Raw genomic sequence first — 19,588 nt, forward strand, 5'->3', positions numbered from 1 at the left:
TGATCTAACAGCTGCATATGATACAGTGTGGAGAGAAGGTATTGTGTATAAGTTCTTTAAACTGACAAAGTGTAGTCAAATGTCGTGTCTGATTAACAATATGCTCTCAAACAGAATTATCCAGGTAGTCATGCATACAAATCACAGCAAAATAAAGGTACTTAACAATGGTTTACCTCAAGGATCTGTTCTCTCTCCATTACTGTTTAACTTGTATATTGCGGACATACCTGTCACGAGCTCTCGTCAGTTTGCTTATGCCGACGATCTGGCAATAATTAGTCAGCATGTGGATGCTAATGTGATAGAGAGAACTTTAAATGCAGATCTGGATGTTTTGTGCACATACTTCAAAACGTGGTGCTTGAAACCAAGCCCTAGTAAAACGGAAACCTGCTTCTTCCATTTAAATAACCGGCAAGCGAATATCACCTTGAAAGTGTCACTTAATGGAAGTCTTCTCCCTCACAATGCCAACCCCAAATATCTTGGAGTTACTCTCGACCGAACGCTATCATACAGGAAACATCTAACCAACCTAGCAGCCAAATTAAGGTCATGCAACAACATCATTCACAAACTTGCTGGCTCCACATGGGGAGCCTCTGCATGTACTTTGCGTACTTCAGCTATGGCGCTGGTGCTTTCCACAGCTGAGTACTGTTCTTCCGTATGGATCAACAGCTCTCATGCTAAAAAGGTGGACACGGTCCTGAATGAAACAATGCGTGTCATAAGTGGCACAGTAAAATCTACTCCTCTTTTCTGGTTGCCAGTGCTCAGCCACATAGAACCTCCTAGAATTAGAAGATTGAACAACTTGTTTAGAGAATACAGCAAGATATTAGCCAATCCTGATCTCCCCATCCATGAAGATGCTTACGTCAGATTCAGCCGCCTCAAATCAAGATCTCCTCCTATTCAAACAGCACAGGAACTTGTTAGAAGGGATTTCAATCCAAAAGCAGATTGGCAACAAGAGTGGAACAGCGTAGCTCCGACTCAATGGCGGGCATTGTTCAATTATAAGAATCTTCCAGCTGGCTTTGATTTACCCCGCAAGACATGGGTAGCCCTCAACAGAGTCCGTACTAACCACGGGAGATGTGGTTCAATGATGTTTAAATGGGGTATGAGATCTTCCCCAGCCTGTGACTGTGGTGCAGTTAAACAGACTATCGACCATATCGTCACCAAATGCATTGGAAGGGCATTCGCTGGATCTAGCCAGGACTTTGTGGTGGCTTCTGCTGAGGCCATACAATGGCTAGAGAATTTGGATCTAAATCTTTGAACCCTTTTGCTTGCATGATTGTTTTCAATATTATGTGTATATCTTATAATTATGTATATAATGGTTTGTGCTTACTGTTCATTTATATTTAATCTTTGTATTGTTTTGTGTATGTTACCATACGCTAATAATAATAATAATACTACTATACTTGACGACCTACTCAATCATTTTTCTGCATAAAAGGACATGTAATCTATTCAAATGGTCTTTTCCTTTATATTTAATATTCAGGTGTAAGAGAGGACCACTATTTAAGTTTTTACAAAGAGGCTGATGAAGCTTGAAATACAGTACAATTTTCCTCAATTTCATTGAAAATTTCCTGACTGTTTTGCAGTGTTAAAGGTCACAAAAGAAAAATGCAGAAAACTTCTTGAATGTTTATGGTTAACAAGTATGATGAAAGCTCTAAAACAAGAAATAACTCACCAGTTCTGAAATCCCACCATGTACGCTATCAAATTCAACTTTCCAAGTTTCTTTCTTGTGTAACGACTTTACATGTTCAGTAGCTTGTTGAAATAATGTGCTTGTACAATGTAACCTGAAATACAGAAGCATTTCACCACATGAGTAAACTGCGGATGAAGTAGAAAATGTATATGAAAAACATGAGTCTAACTTCATATTATAAGGGGCAGTCATATGAAAACCGAACACCCACCATTACACACGTTCTGCATGAAAAGGGTGGCAACACTGTTGTTATGTATCGATACTACCATCACTGTGGTAGGGGAACTGCATAGTGGCAACTCGCAGGTGCATGGAGTTGTTGGATTATGTCTTTGTTGGTGCAGGGATTTGTACAGTGTGTTCGTCCAGCTGTAGAAACGGAGACAAGCAAAGAAGAGCAGAGAAGCGTGGTTCGTTTTCTGGTGGATGACGGTGCTGGAGTACGCATAACTCATTGTCACATGTCTGCTGTGTATGGCGAACACTGCATGTCCATGACAAGAGTGCACGAGTGGCATAGGAGAATTTGAGAAGGGTGCACCTCACTGCAAGATGATGCGTGCCCAGGACAGGCCCATCGAGTCATTATTTCTGATGTGATAGGGCGGATTGATAGCCTTACCTGAGAAAACCAATGTTATCACGGAGGAAGAAATTCGTGTTCAGGTCGTCATTAGCCATGGCTCCGTGCATGCCATTATCAAAGATAACTTGCATTTCTGCAAAATTTGTGCGTAGTGGGTTCCGCATCAACTGATGGAGGGACATACAGAATGGCGTCATGTCCGAGTCATCTGCAGCGCTACTGCAAGGAACATTATGCATTTCCGTCCCATATCGTCACAGGGGACGAAACGTGCTGCCACCATTTTGAGCCCGAGAGCAAACAGCAAAGCCAACAAGGGAAACATCGCAATTCTCCCCCATCACAGAAATCTGAAACTGTTCACATGAGTTCTTGTTAAGTCATGATGACCTCCTTTGACTGCAGGGGCTCTTTGCTTGTCATCTTTGAGCATGGAATGACAATCAATGTGCAGCACTATGAAGACACCTTTACAGAAAGTGCTGTGCGCCATAAAATCAAAATGCACTGGAATGCTGTCAAATGGAGTCATCCTGTTGCATGATAATGCTTTCCCCCATACTTCCAATCTGGTGAAGGCTACGCTTCAGCAATTTGGTTGGGAAACACTTCAACATCTTCTATACAGCCCAGATCTTTCAATTTGTGATTTTCATATTTTTGAAGAAGTTCATGGACGTCTGTTTCATTCGAACGAGGAAGTGTAAGAGTGGGTGCGGTTGTGGATCATTCATCAACCTACTTCTTTCTACATAACTGGTATTGATCGTCTCATCTCCCAATGGGATAAACGTATTAACTCCTTTGGTAATTACTTTTGAATAAAACCATTCCATGATCACATGGTAGTGGGTGTTCGATTTTCATTTGATTGCATTTTATAACAAAAATGGTCTGAGTCAGCTTGTTCAGCTTGTAAGGTGCAATGGTAAGAATCCAATCAATCTTCAGCCACTCTCAATGAGTATATATTGAAGTGAGCACATATAATTACAGTGTATTGAACATCTCAACACTGAACAAGAAATGACATCAAGGTGAATAAGTTTTAATGCATTACAAAATACACTGCTGTCAACACAGTGTATAGGCTACCTTATCACTGAACAGACATACAACTCTTGGTCTATTACTACAGTAAAACTTCGTTAATTCAAAGTCATTGGGACGTGAAAATCGGACTTCGAATTACGTGATTTCGAATTAACCACCAACATGTACTTCAGAAATGCCAACCCTTGCTGCGTCACAATATATTCTAAGACCCATTACTGCATTGATTCACAGTTCAAAGCTCTAAAATGCCATGGAAAAAAAACTATTTCCAAAATGTATCCAACAAGGTGCATTTACAGTATTCAAATAATGCACTTTGATAACTCACTGGCAAACATAACCTCGCACAATTAAATAAAAAGAAAGAGCATGATTCAAAGACGAGGAGGAATCTATACTGGCTCCCTTCTGCAAGTGCTTTATTCATTGCATTACTGTACTGTATGCATTTTAGATGCCTTGTGCTTGCACAGAAAGTACCCGATGCCCTTAAAACATCGTGGCTTATCAAACTTTCATATGATGAGGGGAGAAAGTCTCTCACTTCCGTCCACATTACAACAATAGTAAAGTGACTATACTTGTATGATTTCCCACCATGGCACTAAGACCCATTAATGCATGCAATCACATTGATTCTCAGTTTAAACTTTTCAAATGCCATGGAAAATACTATTTCAGAAATGTATCCAACAAGGTGCATTTACATTATTCAAATAATGCAATTGGATAACTCGCTAGCAAAAATAACCTCACGCAACAAAAGAAAATAAGATTAAAAAATGAGGAGAATCTATGCTGGCTCCCCTGTGCAAGTACTTTATTCATTGGATTACTGTACTGTATGCATTTTACTGTAGATGCCTTTTACTTCCACAGAAAGTACTCGATACACTTTCAAAATCGTGGCTTATCGAACATTCCTATGACGAGAGAAGGAAGTAGGAAGTCTCTCGCTTCCGTCTGTATTACAACACAGAACTGTGGCTCTATCTTTGTACGATTTCCCGCCGTGGCATTTCTCTCGCAATTCAGAAATGCCAAACCTTGCCGCTTCACAAAGTATTCTAAGACCCATTAATGCTTGTAATCAGCTTTATTCACAGCTTAAACCTTTCAAATGCCATGGAAAAGGACTATTTCCAAAATGTGTCCAACAAGGTGAATTTACATTATTCAAATAAAACACTTGGATAAATCACTGGAAAACATAACCTCATGCAACGAAAGAAAAAAATAAAATTCAAAGACGAGGGCAAATTATGCTGGATCTCCTGTGCAAGTGGCTTATTGTTTTGGATTACTGTAATGCTTGCATTTTTAGATGCCTTGTATTTGTATGGAAACATCGTGGCTTATTGAACTTTCCTATGACGACTGAAGAAGTCTTCCGCTTCCGTCTGCATTACAACACAGTACAGTGACCCCATCTTGCTTAAAACCGTAATTCTGTTGATCTCGGCATTAAAAAAAAATGTAGTTTCATCGGCATTGACAGTACTGTTCGGTGCGTACAAATTGATTATAATTATGAGCCATGCTTTTTCACCAATTGTCTGCATCGCCAGTGTTAGCGGATTCTGCTTCTCTGCATACTGCCCACTACGTGATGATGTGGTGTTCCTTAAAAAGCTGAATGCAAACGAATTACAATTTCAATCAAACTTAGCAATTATGAAACACACACTAGACACACTGAAACGAGTGAAAGTGCAGAAAGCTACCCCTGCACGTTCCGGAAGACGCGTTCTATTGTGACGCTGAGAAATTTCAAATTTAAATTACTCTGAAAAATACTACTGTACTTTTTTAAATGTAAAGGAAGTTTTGAATCAAGAGTCTGAATTGTTTTCCGTTTAAATACGACATATGGGGTCAGTTTTTTCCATCAGCTGTTGCACAAAGCATAACTATACACCCACATCGAAACATACGTGAACCAGGAGCGTGTTGTCAACCTTGACGCAAATAAAACCTGCACCCCAATTTTGAGCCTCAAATATTTTTTAAAAATTTGCGGGGATTATCCGTGTAAATACGGTAAATTACGAAGAAAAAAAAATTTAAAAAAATAAGTACAGTAAAACCTCTGTTAACCAGAACAAAGGGGAGAAAGGTGGTTTCGGATAATGAAAATTTCGGATAACAAAATATTTTTGTAGATAAGAAACTTTTTGATGTTTTAGATTAAAGTAAATGAAGATAATACATATACAGGACTAACAAAGCATTTAAGAAAAACCCAAACTACTGTACATGTTTATAACTAACCATGTTCCACAGTGCATATACTTATGCTGTACATACTGCACTTTTTTAAAAGTTTTTTTCTCTTTTTATGTCGTTTTTCTAGTCGCTATGTCACACCAATGTTTCATTAGCAGAATGTCAGAAGGCTTTGATTCGTCACATCACAAACTGAGTTGGCAAAAGAGAAGGGAAGGAGGCACTCAAGATCAGAGTCCATACATTACATTACTAGTCCCTGTATCGTAATGTAACATAATTTTCCTTCAATTAGTTTTTACAAAAAATATTTGAGACTGTTTCGATTAAAAATGTTCTGGACAACAGAGGTTCTACTGTACTCATGAAAGAAAATTCTATATTAAAAAAATGAGGCTGCACAGGTGATTTCTCAGCATTTGTATCCAATCATGTTAGACTGATATCCTAGTACAGCAGTGGTTGGATTCCACAACTTCCAAGCCTGATTACAAGTAATTCTCTATTAAAGCAAGCTTGTTAGATGTAGGTTATACTTGGTTTGAATTCTTTCCATTTGTCAATTTATACTAACTGAAACTTTCATCATTTTACTGTTAAATGCATTTTGACTCTCAAAGACATAACTAAAATTGTATTTACCGGAGATCAAATATAAACATTGCAATAATGTCAAGGGCATCCCCTGGAAGATCCAACCGTATGAGAGCACTGTAAGCAGCTCGAACATATCTCAGACAGTGTGGTAGCCAAGGACCAACTGCTTCCATGCCATGGGTTGGCCAGGAACCATATATCTGGCGCTGAACGGACATCCGGTCCAATGTGTGTGGCAGTATACTAGCTCTCAGCAAGCCACAGAAATGTTCAATTCCAGCCAATATCATACGCTACAACAAAGGTTTTACAACATTTATTAGAGCATACATTTCCTTTAAATTGTAACATTCTCCTCTACAAGTATCAAAATATCTTGATAAGAATACAGTACAGTTTGAAGCACAGAATTAACAGAAAATATTTTAATTACAACATCAGGGAATGGGAGAAATTACAGGGTGTGCAGGAAGCAACTAGGCTGCAGAATTTGTAATATCAATGGAATCATATTGTACAGATATGCTAGTCAATAAATGAGGACATAATATGCAAAAGCCACCAATTTCTGACATTTTGAAGCTGTATACGCCATTATGTGTGCAACAGAGAATTCTTTGGTCATATTTTATTACTCATAAGCAAAACTCGCCATTTTATGTTATAAATGCATGTAGAAATTTGCAGTTTCAAGCAATAACCACCAAATCCTTAGGATCATGGCAAGCAAGGACCGCCAAGTCCAAAGGAGCCAATGAAACTGCTCATCCATTTCACGTGAAATACTTTATAGGTTTCATTTCACAGATGTTTTTCAGGTCGTAAGATAACATATATTTGTTTAAATTATCAAGAAATATATTAATAACATGGAAGATTGTTCTGTTAAAATAATTCCATGTCAAATCAAGAGAATAATACTGAGAAAAACAAGCAGTGGAATTACAGTACGGGGTGAATCACATTACCGCACTGATCTATGCGTCCCTAAAAGTATTCTCAAGAAGGGAAAGAGATTAGGAAACACTACTCTTAATATTCTTCTAAATGGTGTTCAAGTGAAAAAAAAAGAAAAGCTCACAGACATAGATAACCTACTAAAAAAGCAATGGATTGGAATAGCAAGAAATGGAGAACCTCGAATTCTACAAGGACCTCATCAATACTTCCAATGAAAATCTAAGTTATGAATTTCATTATGGTCCATATTGACAACTGATCACTATCAAAGGGTAGGAAGGGTCCACCTATTCAGTACCATTAGCTTGTATATTGTCTTACAAAACTAATGGTATTGAATAGGTGGATACTTCCTACCCTTCAATAATGAAAATCTACCTGAATTAGTGGAAGATGAGCCTGCCTGTGAAGGGAATGGAAGTGAATGTGTGCCTGATCTGAGAGTTTAAAACAATGTGAATGTTTTCTTATTGTCAAGATATATTTGGTGAACCATAACTAATTCAATTAAACATTATTCTTGAATTTACCTCTATAAAAAGTTTTTTATTATTGAAATATTTCATTGTTAACGCAAAATACTTGACTGCAGAACCTTAGCTCTTCATTCATCTACATGATGGAATTTTGAATTGATGATTACTATCATGTTCCAACCAAAACGCTCCAAATCCAAAATAAAATCCACATTTACAGCAAGAATAATAGGTATAAGTTTATTTTTCTTTCTCATATTATTCCCAAACCCCTTACATATCTCTTGTCCAATGCACACACAATAAGAACAAATTTTAAAGCAGAGGCATGTTTTCCTCAATTTCTGAAAATTTTGTCAATGTGGACTTGGCAGCTTTTGCATCTTATGTCCTCAAACAGGATCTTAACTTCTGCATTTCTCCATAGTACACGATCACAGGTTCAGTTAAAGATACAATAAGTGCCCATCCATCCATGTTTGAGGAGAACGTGTGATTGAGCAGGAAATGCTCAATCACAGCCCAACTAAATCAACATGTCAGCAGACTCTTAAGGTAAATGATACATAAAGTGTTAAAGGAAGAAATTAATTCCCCCCCCATGTAAACCTCATCACATGCAGGAGCTGATACCTGAAGACTGTGCCACAGAATGGAGTGAGGGATTGGCATGAAGACTGGTTTCAACTGTTCCAAATTATTCCATGTCGGTGGGTTCGTCAATCAACATAATTGCCATGAATGGGTGGCCCACAATCCTAGAATGATTTAGAAAAGATGCAGAACCACACAAAGACCATGTGGTATGGAATGACAGCCACAAATGTAATAAGTCCATATCTTCTGTGTGACACCATGAATTCAGATTGTTACTTTCAGATGCTTGAAGATTACATACAGCCCACAGTATCTGATTAGAAAAGCACTCATGGCCACTTTCCACGTAGGATGGTGCACCACCTCACTTTGCAAATGTTATACGTGTGTGGTTGGATGAGAAGTTTCCCAGACGTTGGCTGAGGCAAAATGGACCTCACAAATGGCCTACGAAGTCTAGTTCTCACTCGCACCCTAAGACATTTCCTGTGGGTCTGGAAAGAAGTCATCGTCTTCTTCTTCCTGGCCTTTTCTCAATTACCTGTTGTTGGTACTTTATCTGGATGTAGCTCAGTTTTCCTTTCCTGACACTAACCCAATATGGAGGGACGTATTCACTATTGTGCATTTCTGTACTGGTTTGTAGTGCAAAATGTTTTATGTACATAAAGATGTGTATCAACACCCAGTCAGATGAATTTAATCAGGCGAAGTTAAAATCCCTAACCTGCCTGGGAATCAAATCCAGGGCCCTCTAAGCCAAAGGCCACTATGCTAACCATTCAGCCAAGGAGATGGACTGGGTCTGGGATGAAGTGTACCCCAGAACATCTCATTTAACTCATTGGAAGAAGTGCAAGTAGGGATTTAGGACATTATCACCAATGTCCCACACAACTTCCTCCAGAAGACTGAATTCCATTCCCAGTTGTGTGAGGAAATTGGTAGACGTCCCAGGAGTCTACATTAAATTTTGAGGTATGCCATTTGAGGTATTCCATTAATAATTTTCATATTGAATAAATTTCAATAAATTTGCATCGGTAATATACAGTGAGTGTCTCTCATTGGTCAGGTGTGTGTGTGTGTTCAGCGCCTGCCTGCCGTTGACTGATCACTCCCTGCACTTACCTCACTTTGTCTGTGCGTGACATAATTAAAATTTTGAAAATAAGCACATACCTTATGACGGGAGATGTCGGAAATGTTCTCCTCTTACATCCACACATTTTTGGCATCTTGTTAGAAAATGATGATTCACAGGCATTAGTTTGTCTTCCATAATTGAGGTTATTTTTTCTTCCGATATATTCTTTCAGTTCATCTCACGTGCATACAATTTTTTTTTTTGAAATTCTGCCATAAATAAAAGTCACAAACAGATAAATCTGGGGATCGTGACAGCCGTAAGTCCGTACTAATAACTATCTTCAAAAATTTTCCTCAATGAACTTAAAGTACCATTAGCAGTAGCAGAGACTTTCTGGATATATCCATTTTGAATGTCAGTCAGTTCATCAAAAAATGGTTTGAGTATAATGTCCCTGTATCTTTGCGCATTCATTGTGTGCATCATACTCCGATTCATTCGTCATGCAAGGGAATTTCACACATGCAATGAGAGTTTACTGCACTCCAATATCTGTTATTCTGTGATGAACCATACTCATGTAAATGGAACCATATTTCACCAGAGAACAATATTAATGATCAGTTATCTCATCATCAGCCATTTTACAATATTAAATTACAAAAACATAGTCGCTTATCATGATCATGAGGACACAGTTCATGTACTGTTATAGTTACCTTGAAAGATTTCAATTTTAAACATTTTCACAGCTAAGATATTCAAGTCGAAAAATGTAGACAGTGGGCACACATGGTTTAAAACAAATTTTTATTTTTCTATATTCAGTTTTGGATCACATCAGTACATATAATAGAATCAATTTCTTGTAAATAAAACACAAATTAAAGCCAATTTTCTTTTTTTTAATTCTTTCCTATCAATTAGGGTGTGCTTATTATTCACAATATATAAGTATATACAATATATAAGTAAAGAATTTAGTTTTGTCTATCGATGTCTAATCAGAATGGAACTCATGGAAGGAACGAAAAATCAATGGGCAAAGAATTTAACAGAAGGGAATCTCTAATAATTTGGCTGGTGTACTTAAAAAGAGGTAATGTACACGTACACAGAATTTAGTATTTATTCATTCAATAGTTTGTCACATCTCTACCTTCGTATTATTCACACTAATATTACTTCCCTTTTAACATTAGATTAGTTATCACATCAGACTACAACAAAACTAGCTCTCTAACAAAATGGTAAATTAATTTTTAATATAAGAGTAAATTATTTCTATCAAACAGTACTAGAGAGCAATGGCTGTCATACCTTGAATTCTGCATCTCTGTTAGACTCCACCTTGACATGTAGCTCTCCTGTAAAATATGCCTGGCCTAATTTCCACAGATCTGGGAAGCGATCAGAGATAATTTCAGCCAGTTCTTCCACAAATAACACTCTCTGAGGTACTGAACTAACAGTATCTTGAGAAGCTCCTTTGTTCATTTTGCCAGATAGTGGAGTATTTTGCTGACTGCCTTTCGATGATTTACCTGAATAAACAGAAATATTATTAAAGTATCTGGAGAGAGTTTTAAGAAAGTCTTAACTTTAAAACCTGCTTTATCTACACAGCAGCCAACATCTTGAGTCGAATGTATACTTTCCTTTGAAGTGTAAAAGGAAAGTACTTCCTTTACAAAATGAAGGCAGTATGGGTTCATGACCCAAGTAAATTCATTACTTCTCATTCAATTAATCTCATAATCATGGAAATACAGGTTTCAAATTTTACAAATTACCTAAGGATAGAATCTCGACTTTGTAGACAGTGTGATGCATTTATACACAAAAATTTGCATAAGGAATGTAATGTATGTAGAATTGCAAAGCTAATAAAGATGAAATGAATGATCGTGAAAAAATTGGGTAAGGAGGTGTAAGGAATTGGCTGTGGCCTATGAATAGGAGCTGCCATGGCATTTGCCTGGAAGTGAAAATGAGAACCAACAGAAAACCATTCTTAGCACAGCCAACAGTGGAGTCAAATCCACACATCTACCAAATCCAGAGCTTGGTTTTCTGGCTGCAGCGCATTAACATGCATGACCATTCCGCTCAGCAGATAATCTAAAATGGAACTGAATATGTGAAATTATTTTATCACTGAAGTTACCTTCATTTGCTTAGAAAAAAGAACTTGGAAATATAACCAAAACTGTAATGTGTGTCTATTATACAGTATTGAAATTGGGGACAAACCAAAGCAGTTGCATCATGAAAAATATGATCAGCAACACTAATCTCACGCCAATGTAATAGGATGATTAGAACTTCAATAAATATCAATTTTTACCTGTTGAATAAATTCTGGAAATGTTTGACAATCCAAGTTGATATCTCTCTCTCTCTCTCTCTCTCTCTCTCTCTCTCTCATATATATATATAAAATCATATTTTTAGAACTTCTGCTTCTTCTTGCTCATCAGCATTTGTTCTGCTACTATGTGGCTCCACTCTCTTCATGGGCCATGCTGAGATGTAGACTTATGTTTCTTATGTTAACATGTAGTGTACAGTCCATTGCTGCTTAGATATCCAAACACTTCCAGTCTGTAGCCAATCTCTGTAATCACACTTCCAAACTATCATAGTAAACTTCTGATTTTTTTAATTTTTTCCACTGGATGCCAAATCATTTTTGTATGCCTGTGTTAAAACACAATTCAACCTTTGCTGGTCATCAGATCTTTGTCTCCAAAATGCTCAGTCAACATTCCATTTCTTTCATAGCTGGCTAACATTCTGTATCGCAGGGTACCCTAGAATCATAAGAAATAAATTGACAAGAGGGTCCACCTTTTCAATACACTGCCTGCTTCCTACAACAAGTCAGTGCTTGTTCCCTATCTACTCCTTTGTTTACATGGCCTGCCTGCTTCCTCCAGCAAGTCAGTGCTTGTGCTACATCAGACATTGGATATACCGTACATTTTAAAGACAACACACTATGACAAGATCATATTGTCATTATATGTATTTTATTGTTGTTATTATTTCTGCAACATTGTCTTTGGTATACATATATTTTAGTTATCACATAATCTGTTTAATTTTTATGTGGCTGAAACTAGTCCCAAGACTGATGTAATTACTTGATATATTGTATTGAAAAGGAACAAAAATGAGATTTATAGCTAATAATTACTCTAGAATCAACATGCATTTTTATGCCTCCAGGGAAGTACGATGGAGTCAAGAGTTTCCTTGTTGGCTAAGTAATTAAATGAAATAAGTTTCATAATGATAGATCCGTATTGAAATGCGATTACAACACAGTAAATTAATGTATAATTAGGGTCCAGCCAGGCAAAACGTAAAGCCTATTTATACTTAGGTTTAATTTCTTCGGTATTTGTGTTTTAATTTTGCTTTAGGCTGATGATGGCCTAGTACTACGTCGAAACTAGTCCCTAATCATTTATGTAATTTAAACTCTCTACATTTTGTATTGAAAAGGTGGACCCTAATTATACATTAATTTACTCTTTTGTAATCACAGTTCAATATGGATCTATCATTATGAAACTTATTTCATTTCACCCAATCAAATTTCCTTCCACGCCAGCCAAATTCACCGTTGCTTATGGAGCCATATTCACAAACCTGGGACTTCAGACAGCTTTCAGTATTACTACTCTCCTAATGGAGCCTCATTTGGCAATCTCAAAAAATGTTGGAATATTTTTCCTAGCATTCCAAATACAGTGAAACTCTGTTAAGAAGTTTTTCAAGGGACTGAAAAAAAAACAAAAACTTCTTAAGCAGGAAACTTCTTAAAAGGGGTATTGCCCAAAAACTTATTCTGTACTTTGAAATACATGTGAAACACACAGCCAACAGATTTCCTTGTTTGTGAACAATAGCGAAATAGGCCGATACATAAGAGCTGCTAACAGAAAGCCACAATATAAAAATACGATTATCATGACAATATTTTTAGAGATAAAGTAAAATAATTGAACATACCATATTATAAATATATTTGATAAGAGAAGGGAACATATTATATAAAAACGTTGCCAGGTTTGCTTATTTTAGCAGGCAGAACCATTTCCTTCCACGCTTCCCTTTCCTCTGCACTTACACTCTCTGCTTCGCCACAAATTGTTTTGTAAACGATGCCGGCTCTATTTTTAAAGTGGTCCAGCCACCCGTTCGACGCGGTAAAAGGTGCCCTTAATTTGCATGCGGCTTTCTCCTGCACAACAGTCCCACTGAAAGGTATGTTTAAACTTCGCTGCTGTTTAAACCATATTAGCAGAGGTTGTTCTATTTCATCGTACTTTTCAGATTTAACTTCCTTACAATTTGCTGAAGTATTCCCTGCAGAAGCAAAGATCTCTTCTTTCTTCGCTATAATGCCGTTTAAAGTAGACGGCGGCATCCCCAGCTCCTTTGCCAAAGCAACACTGGAAAGTGTAGAAGACTCCACTTTCCTTATTATCTCCACTTTGTCTTCTATTGTTAGTGCCTTTCGCTTGATCTCTTTCCTCTGAGTTCCGCCCATTTTCACTTAAAACGTTTGTACGTTGATATTACAAGTACAACTAACTTCACCGACTCCTATTCATACTAATTACTACGCTACACCATGCTTGGCAATCCGGAGCTTAGGCTTACAAGACACAAAGACAAGACGTGTACTACAGTTTGTTAGCATATGCTTTCTATCTTCCTCACACCCCCAACACCTGCTTCAAGGATAACGGCAGCAAATGGGAAACCTGGCAACTTATTCTTAGAGATTCTTAGAACCTAGGCCTAAATTGCCGCTGCATTCCTACTGGTTGTCACAGTAACGGGCGTAGTTTCTGGCTGTTTCACAAGTACCGCATGGCCAAGCCAGTATTGAGTTCATTTTCCCGCCTCAATCCTCTTCATGCTAGAGGTAATGAAAAGAAACACAGGTTCGAAGTTGCAGAAATGAGTGCATAGAAAAGTATCTGGGGTATTACATGGGAGTGATAAATGCGCAGTAGCAATGCTAGCACATCTAAACGTAAACAGTTTCTTTCCCTGCGAGAATTTTATTTCATATCTCCTCATCCTTGTGCTATGTTGTAATAATGCGAAGTAATACTTACGAGTGACACGATAATACAATGTTTAGCTCATACAAAGGTAAAATTAAAAATAACTTTCAATTTTATGCCAGCACATGGTATTGCAATGCCTGGGTGTGCCTCCCATCAACAACCAGTTGGCTATCAACATTCGTTCAACTTCGTAAACGATTGGGATCTTTCGGCCGGCTGTTTGGCGGCATGTGTATCAGCTGGCTGCTGGCAAGTCGGCTGTTTCCTGCATAGAGACGGGAAGTTGTTTTTGTTCACCTCACTAATAATGGACACGGAAAATCTTATCAGTTTAGTTCAAAAATGTAATTTCCTCTACGGCAAGACCAATAAGTATTATTGCAACAACAACGTAAGAGAGAATGCCTGGAAGGAAATAAGCAAGGGAATGAAAAATCAAACAGGTTAGAATATTCAATTTTGTGGTAGATTAACAATAATGTTGCGGACAAATACACTTTACGGTTCTTAATTAATGTTTAGGCCACCTCGATTAATGGCTTCACCCTGTCGCGGCTCCCCAAATTACCAAGTTTTATCAAACCATCCATTGCATGCTTTATGTTTCCCACGTAGAATCCCGTTCGATTCTATTCCACTAGATGGAACGGTGGAGTAGAAATTCTGACTGATGTGTTCGATTTGATTCCACAAGGTGAGAGTGAGCATCTGGTGTCTGTGTCGTCATAGCGTGACATCGCATGGCCTTGGCAAATCCGCACAGGTTCCGTGACACCAGAGACACACCGTGAGCTCGCAAACGGTCTAACACAGGGTGCAACTTGTGGGGAGACTGGAGGGTTCTAACCATGGGCTGCTTTAAGCGGACGTTTTCTATCTCAAGGGGCTCTAAAATCTGAACTGTTTAACCGGGAAATATATTTACAACAGAACACTTTAAACGGGAAAAATATACATATATCTTAATGCAACTGACCAAGGGACCAAGAATATCACACTTCTTAGGCGGGAAAACAACTTATGCGGGAACTTCTTAACCGAGTTTCACTGTAATTATGAACTGATGTCAAATCACTGGTGCATATTAAGGTGTACTCGCCTTGTCAATACTGTGACATCAACCAACGGCAGAAATCAAGGTTATGCACATTGGTGCCAGATATTTTGTATCCTTTCTCCCCAAACTGCTCCCATGTAAATGTGTTATTATAAACCTTGTAATTTCCCAACTTTTCAATAGAGTAACATCAATATTACTGTGTAGTTGCCCTGTCAATATTTTTATCATCAACCAACGGCAGAAATTATTGTTATGCAGGTTGGTGCCACACATTTTGTATCCTTTCTCCCCAAACTGCTTCAATATATATATATATATATATATATATAAGCTTTGTAATTTCCTAAATTTTCTAATAGAGTAGCATCAATGATTCATGACAAATCACCACTGCCAGACACTGTTAAAATGCCCTGTGGTTTTACGCATTGGTACCGACTACTGTATACCTTAGATGCCCCCATGTAAATATGTAATAAAATCCTTTTTAACTCCAAATTATTAATGAACATTGTTTTTCTCATTGAAATTTTAGTAACATTTTCCTTGCATTTCAGATAGTGTAATGTCACTTTTTCGTATGGACCACTGCTGATGGACACTGTTAAATACCCTGTTGTCTTAATGGACACTGTCAAATATCCTATTGGTGTCCGCCTCTGTAGCATAACGATTAGTGTTATTAGCTGCCGTTCTCGGGGGCCCGGGTTCGATTCCCGGTACTGCCAGAAATTTAAGAATGGCAGGAGGGCTGGTATGTGGTTGAAATGGCACATGCAGCTCACCTCCAATGGGGGTGTCCCTGAAAAGAGCTGCATCACCTCAGGATGAGGACACGAGTTTACTTTTACCTATTGGTGCCAGTAACGTATCTTTCCCTTAAACTGTCCCCATGTAAATATGTTAACTTAACCTTTGTAAGACATACCCTAATATTTTGACGCTGTTACCCTTCACAACTGGTAATTTACAGCCAACGGCTGATGTGCTGTATCTATATCCGTATGTAGTTATCAGACTGTGCCTCTTATAAGGGCTTCTGATAAGTTCACCTGCATACATCCCAGCGTCAGTGGATAGGGTCAGACACATCCCACTCTGATGAGTCTAGTGTCAGACCTAAGACGAAACGCTGGTTAATAGAGCAAACGCCTGAAAAGCCTTGCACATGATTTTTGATCTGATTTTGACATGCTCTATTGGTGGAAAAAATATCTAATTCCCTCCATGGGAATTTAGAATTTTCATTCAAAATTCCTAATTGTTTAAAATTTTAATGTATTGAATAGGTGATATTATAAACCAATTAGCATCCTACATATAGTATCTTCAGTACAGATCCATAATGATATTTATCACTTGCATCGCCTTCGTATGTCGACGAGAGAGTTCGCTAGTGGACATAGCGAGGAAACGATGCCGGAGGTGACTGATTGTACGCAACATAACTGGGGTGCATAAATATCTGTAACGGAAAAACTCGTGCCCACTTGATCGGTCGTAATAACGGATGCATCAGTGATAGGGCTCTCGCTGTAACCTAAGGATAATACACAGTTTAATATCGGACTTTTGAAGGGACAGACAAAACAGGGTTCCTGTTATATACCGTACTTGCTATAGCCAACTTCTACTGTATAATCTTTATTTCTTGATATGTTTAATATGCAAGTTAGTGGTTTCAATATTTAAGAAATTTATTATATATGTTACCGTGTTTTAGTGGTAGGTAGAGGTGAAAGAAGGTGCGGGCGTGAACGGGTCTCAAACTACGGAATCAAAGTTAATGAAAAATTTAACAAGGTTATATTTTCTTTCCAAAAACAAAGAAATAACAAGCATGGCAGGTACAAAGTAGCAAGTCCAAAGGGTAGTTACAATATTTACAGGATTTGGGCTTCGCGCCCTGACTTCACAATGCTTGGGCAATCAGCTCAGTTTTACCCCAAACACAAGTTTCAACAGAGGGGCAGAAAACCCCATTCATGCCTAGGAGTCCTTGCTCCAAATTACACTGAAAAGCCTCCACGAGGCATACAACACTCAATTTTCAAAAGAGCCACACGCTCTCAACTTTAAGCCTCTCAAAGGCCACACCAAACTCCACCTTCGAGTTGTCCTCACTGGACATAGACACAGGGGTAAAATACCCAACCTACTGAGGTCTATTACATGACCTCTAAAATAAAAATTTGAGAGGAGGCGATCTGCACTCCTAATACACTTGTTTTTAAAACCTAATCTGGCTCTAGGCCACTAATGCAAGGGCTAATCCCATACTACAGAGGTGACTTTAGAAAAGAGCAATTTGTTTTACGTTAACGAAGAATAGGTTGAGAAAATAAGTTCACCTCAAAACAATGTGAGTGGGAGCTCGAGAGGGTTAGCACTCTCTATCCCAATATGCAGCTTTAAAAGAGAATAGATGAAAAGATTGGTTACATTTTAGGAAAAGGTTACATGGTGGAAACGCTTCGAACCCGCTCCGAGAGTTAAACTGCCAACCTAGCAAGAAAAGAAGTTATTAAGAGGCCATTACCTGGTGTTGAACAGCTGGAGAAGAAAGAGGCGCTTCCCGCCCCCTGCTATGTACTTTACACACTGAAAGATGGAACAGAAGTGGCCCGGAGACCCAAAAATCAGCAGTTTAAATACTCTCGCGGAAGGTTCTAGGCGTTTTAGGGAAGAGAACACCCGCCCACAATCACTTTATTGGCTAGGGTACAGCAACATTATCCCCTTTGGAGAAGATACACCTGATTGGTTAGAAATTAATTTTAAAAATTCGGGATTGGCTAAATACAAAACAAGGGGAAAAAGAGGGGTATACAGCCAACTTAAACAGAAAGAAATTTAACAAGAAACAAACTTTTGAAATAAGAACTTCTCCAAAAAAAATAGTTCTTTCACTCCGCACTAGGGTGCACTATTGTTGATCTTCAGTAGTGTCCTCTAGAAGAGAAAGTTCACACTTCTTACTACAAGCAAAACAAAATACGTTGAAAATGACACAGTTCAAAAACTCCAAAATTTCCAGGTAGAGACATCTTCTGAGAAACTTGAAAATTAATACTGTCCATAAAGTTCAGACTTCCTCCAGCAGAGGAGTTTCAACAGGCGCACATTTTAAATTAGCGGTGTGGAGGTGTACCGCCCGGTACAATCTTCTTTCTTCTTCTTCTTTTTCTACCGCTTATCCCACACCTGTGGGGTCGCGGGTGCGAACTGCGTCGCACATGTGGATTTGGCCCTGTTTTACGGCCGGATGCCCTTCCTGACGCCAACCCTATATGAAGGGATGTAATCACTATTGCGTGTTTCTGTGGTGGTTGGTAGTGTAGTGTGTTGTGTGAATATGAAGAGGAAAGTGTTGGGACAAACACAAACACCCAGTCCCCGGGCTAGAAGAATTAATCAGAGACGATTAAAATCCCCGACCCGGCCGGGAATCGAACCCGGGACCCTCTGAACCGAAGGCCAGTACGCTGACCGTTCAGCCAACGAGTCGGACTGTACCACCCGGTACAATATAGAATATAAAATGAATATATTATTCTTCGAGAGAAATCTACTTTACATACTATCCACTAATTGGAGAAATCTACTTATTAGCAAGTTACGCTGAATGTATTAAAGCAGGATCTAGCATAGCTATCTACATTAGTAGTTTATTTATCACAACATTCTAGTTAACATTTTGTCACTATAAAGATAACATTTTTAGAAAAAAAAAGATATGATATACAAAATATGGAAAATTCCAGCTTTGCAGTTCATCAGGAAGTTGGTGAAAATCCTCAGGCATATTTAAACAGACTCATTGGACACAAAAGGAATGTCACATAATAGGATTTGCCGAGCGAGTTGGCTATGTGGTTTGGGTCTCACAGCTGTCAGCTTACATTCAGCAATGCAGATGGTTTTCCAGGCAAATTCTAGGGCCATGCCTTAAGGTTTTGGTCACTTTCTTCCCTTCTTGGCCCTTTCTTATACAATCATTGCCAGACCTGTCTGTATCAATGTGAAGTAAAACGAACAGCTAAAACATTACTAGCATTTCGATAACAACCGTGCTTTGTTTTGTTCAACCTAAATAC

General features: G+C 38.3%; 1 protein-coding gene across 2 annotated transcripts in view; it reads right to left on the reverse strand.

Annotated features, from left to right (window-relative positions):
* Sec5 (secretory 5) overlaps positions 1 to 19,588 on the reverse strand; it is a 99,900-nt gene that overhangs the window by 32,550 nt on the left and 47,762 nt on the right. For both annotated transcript variants that reach the window (XM_068227474.1, XM_067146319.2), the window contains 3 exons: positions 10,662 to 10,885; positions 6,264 to 6,511; positions 1,727 to 1,841 (listed from right to left, as the gene is read on the reverse strand). In XM_068227474.1, the coding sequence (XP_068083575.1) occupies positions 1,727 to 1,841; positions 6,264 to 6,511; positions 10,662 to 10,885 (587 nt within the window). The remainder of the gene's footprint in view (positions 1 to 1,726; positions 1,842 to 6,263; positions 6,512 to 10,661; positions 10,886 to 19,588) is intronic.

Source organism: Anabrus simplex, chromosome 4 (assembly GCF_040414725.1).
Source record: "Anabrus simplex isolate iqAnaSimp1 chromosome 4, ASM4041472v1, whole genome shotgun sequence".
Taxonomy (NCBI): Eukaryota; Metazoa; Arthropoda; class Insecta; order Orthoptera; family Tettigoniidae; genus Anabrus; species Anabrus simplex.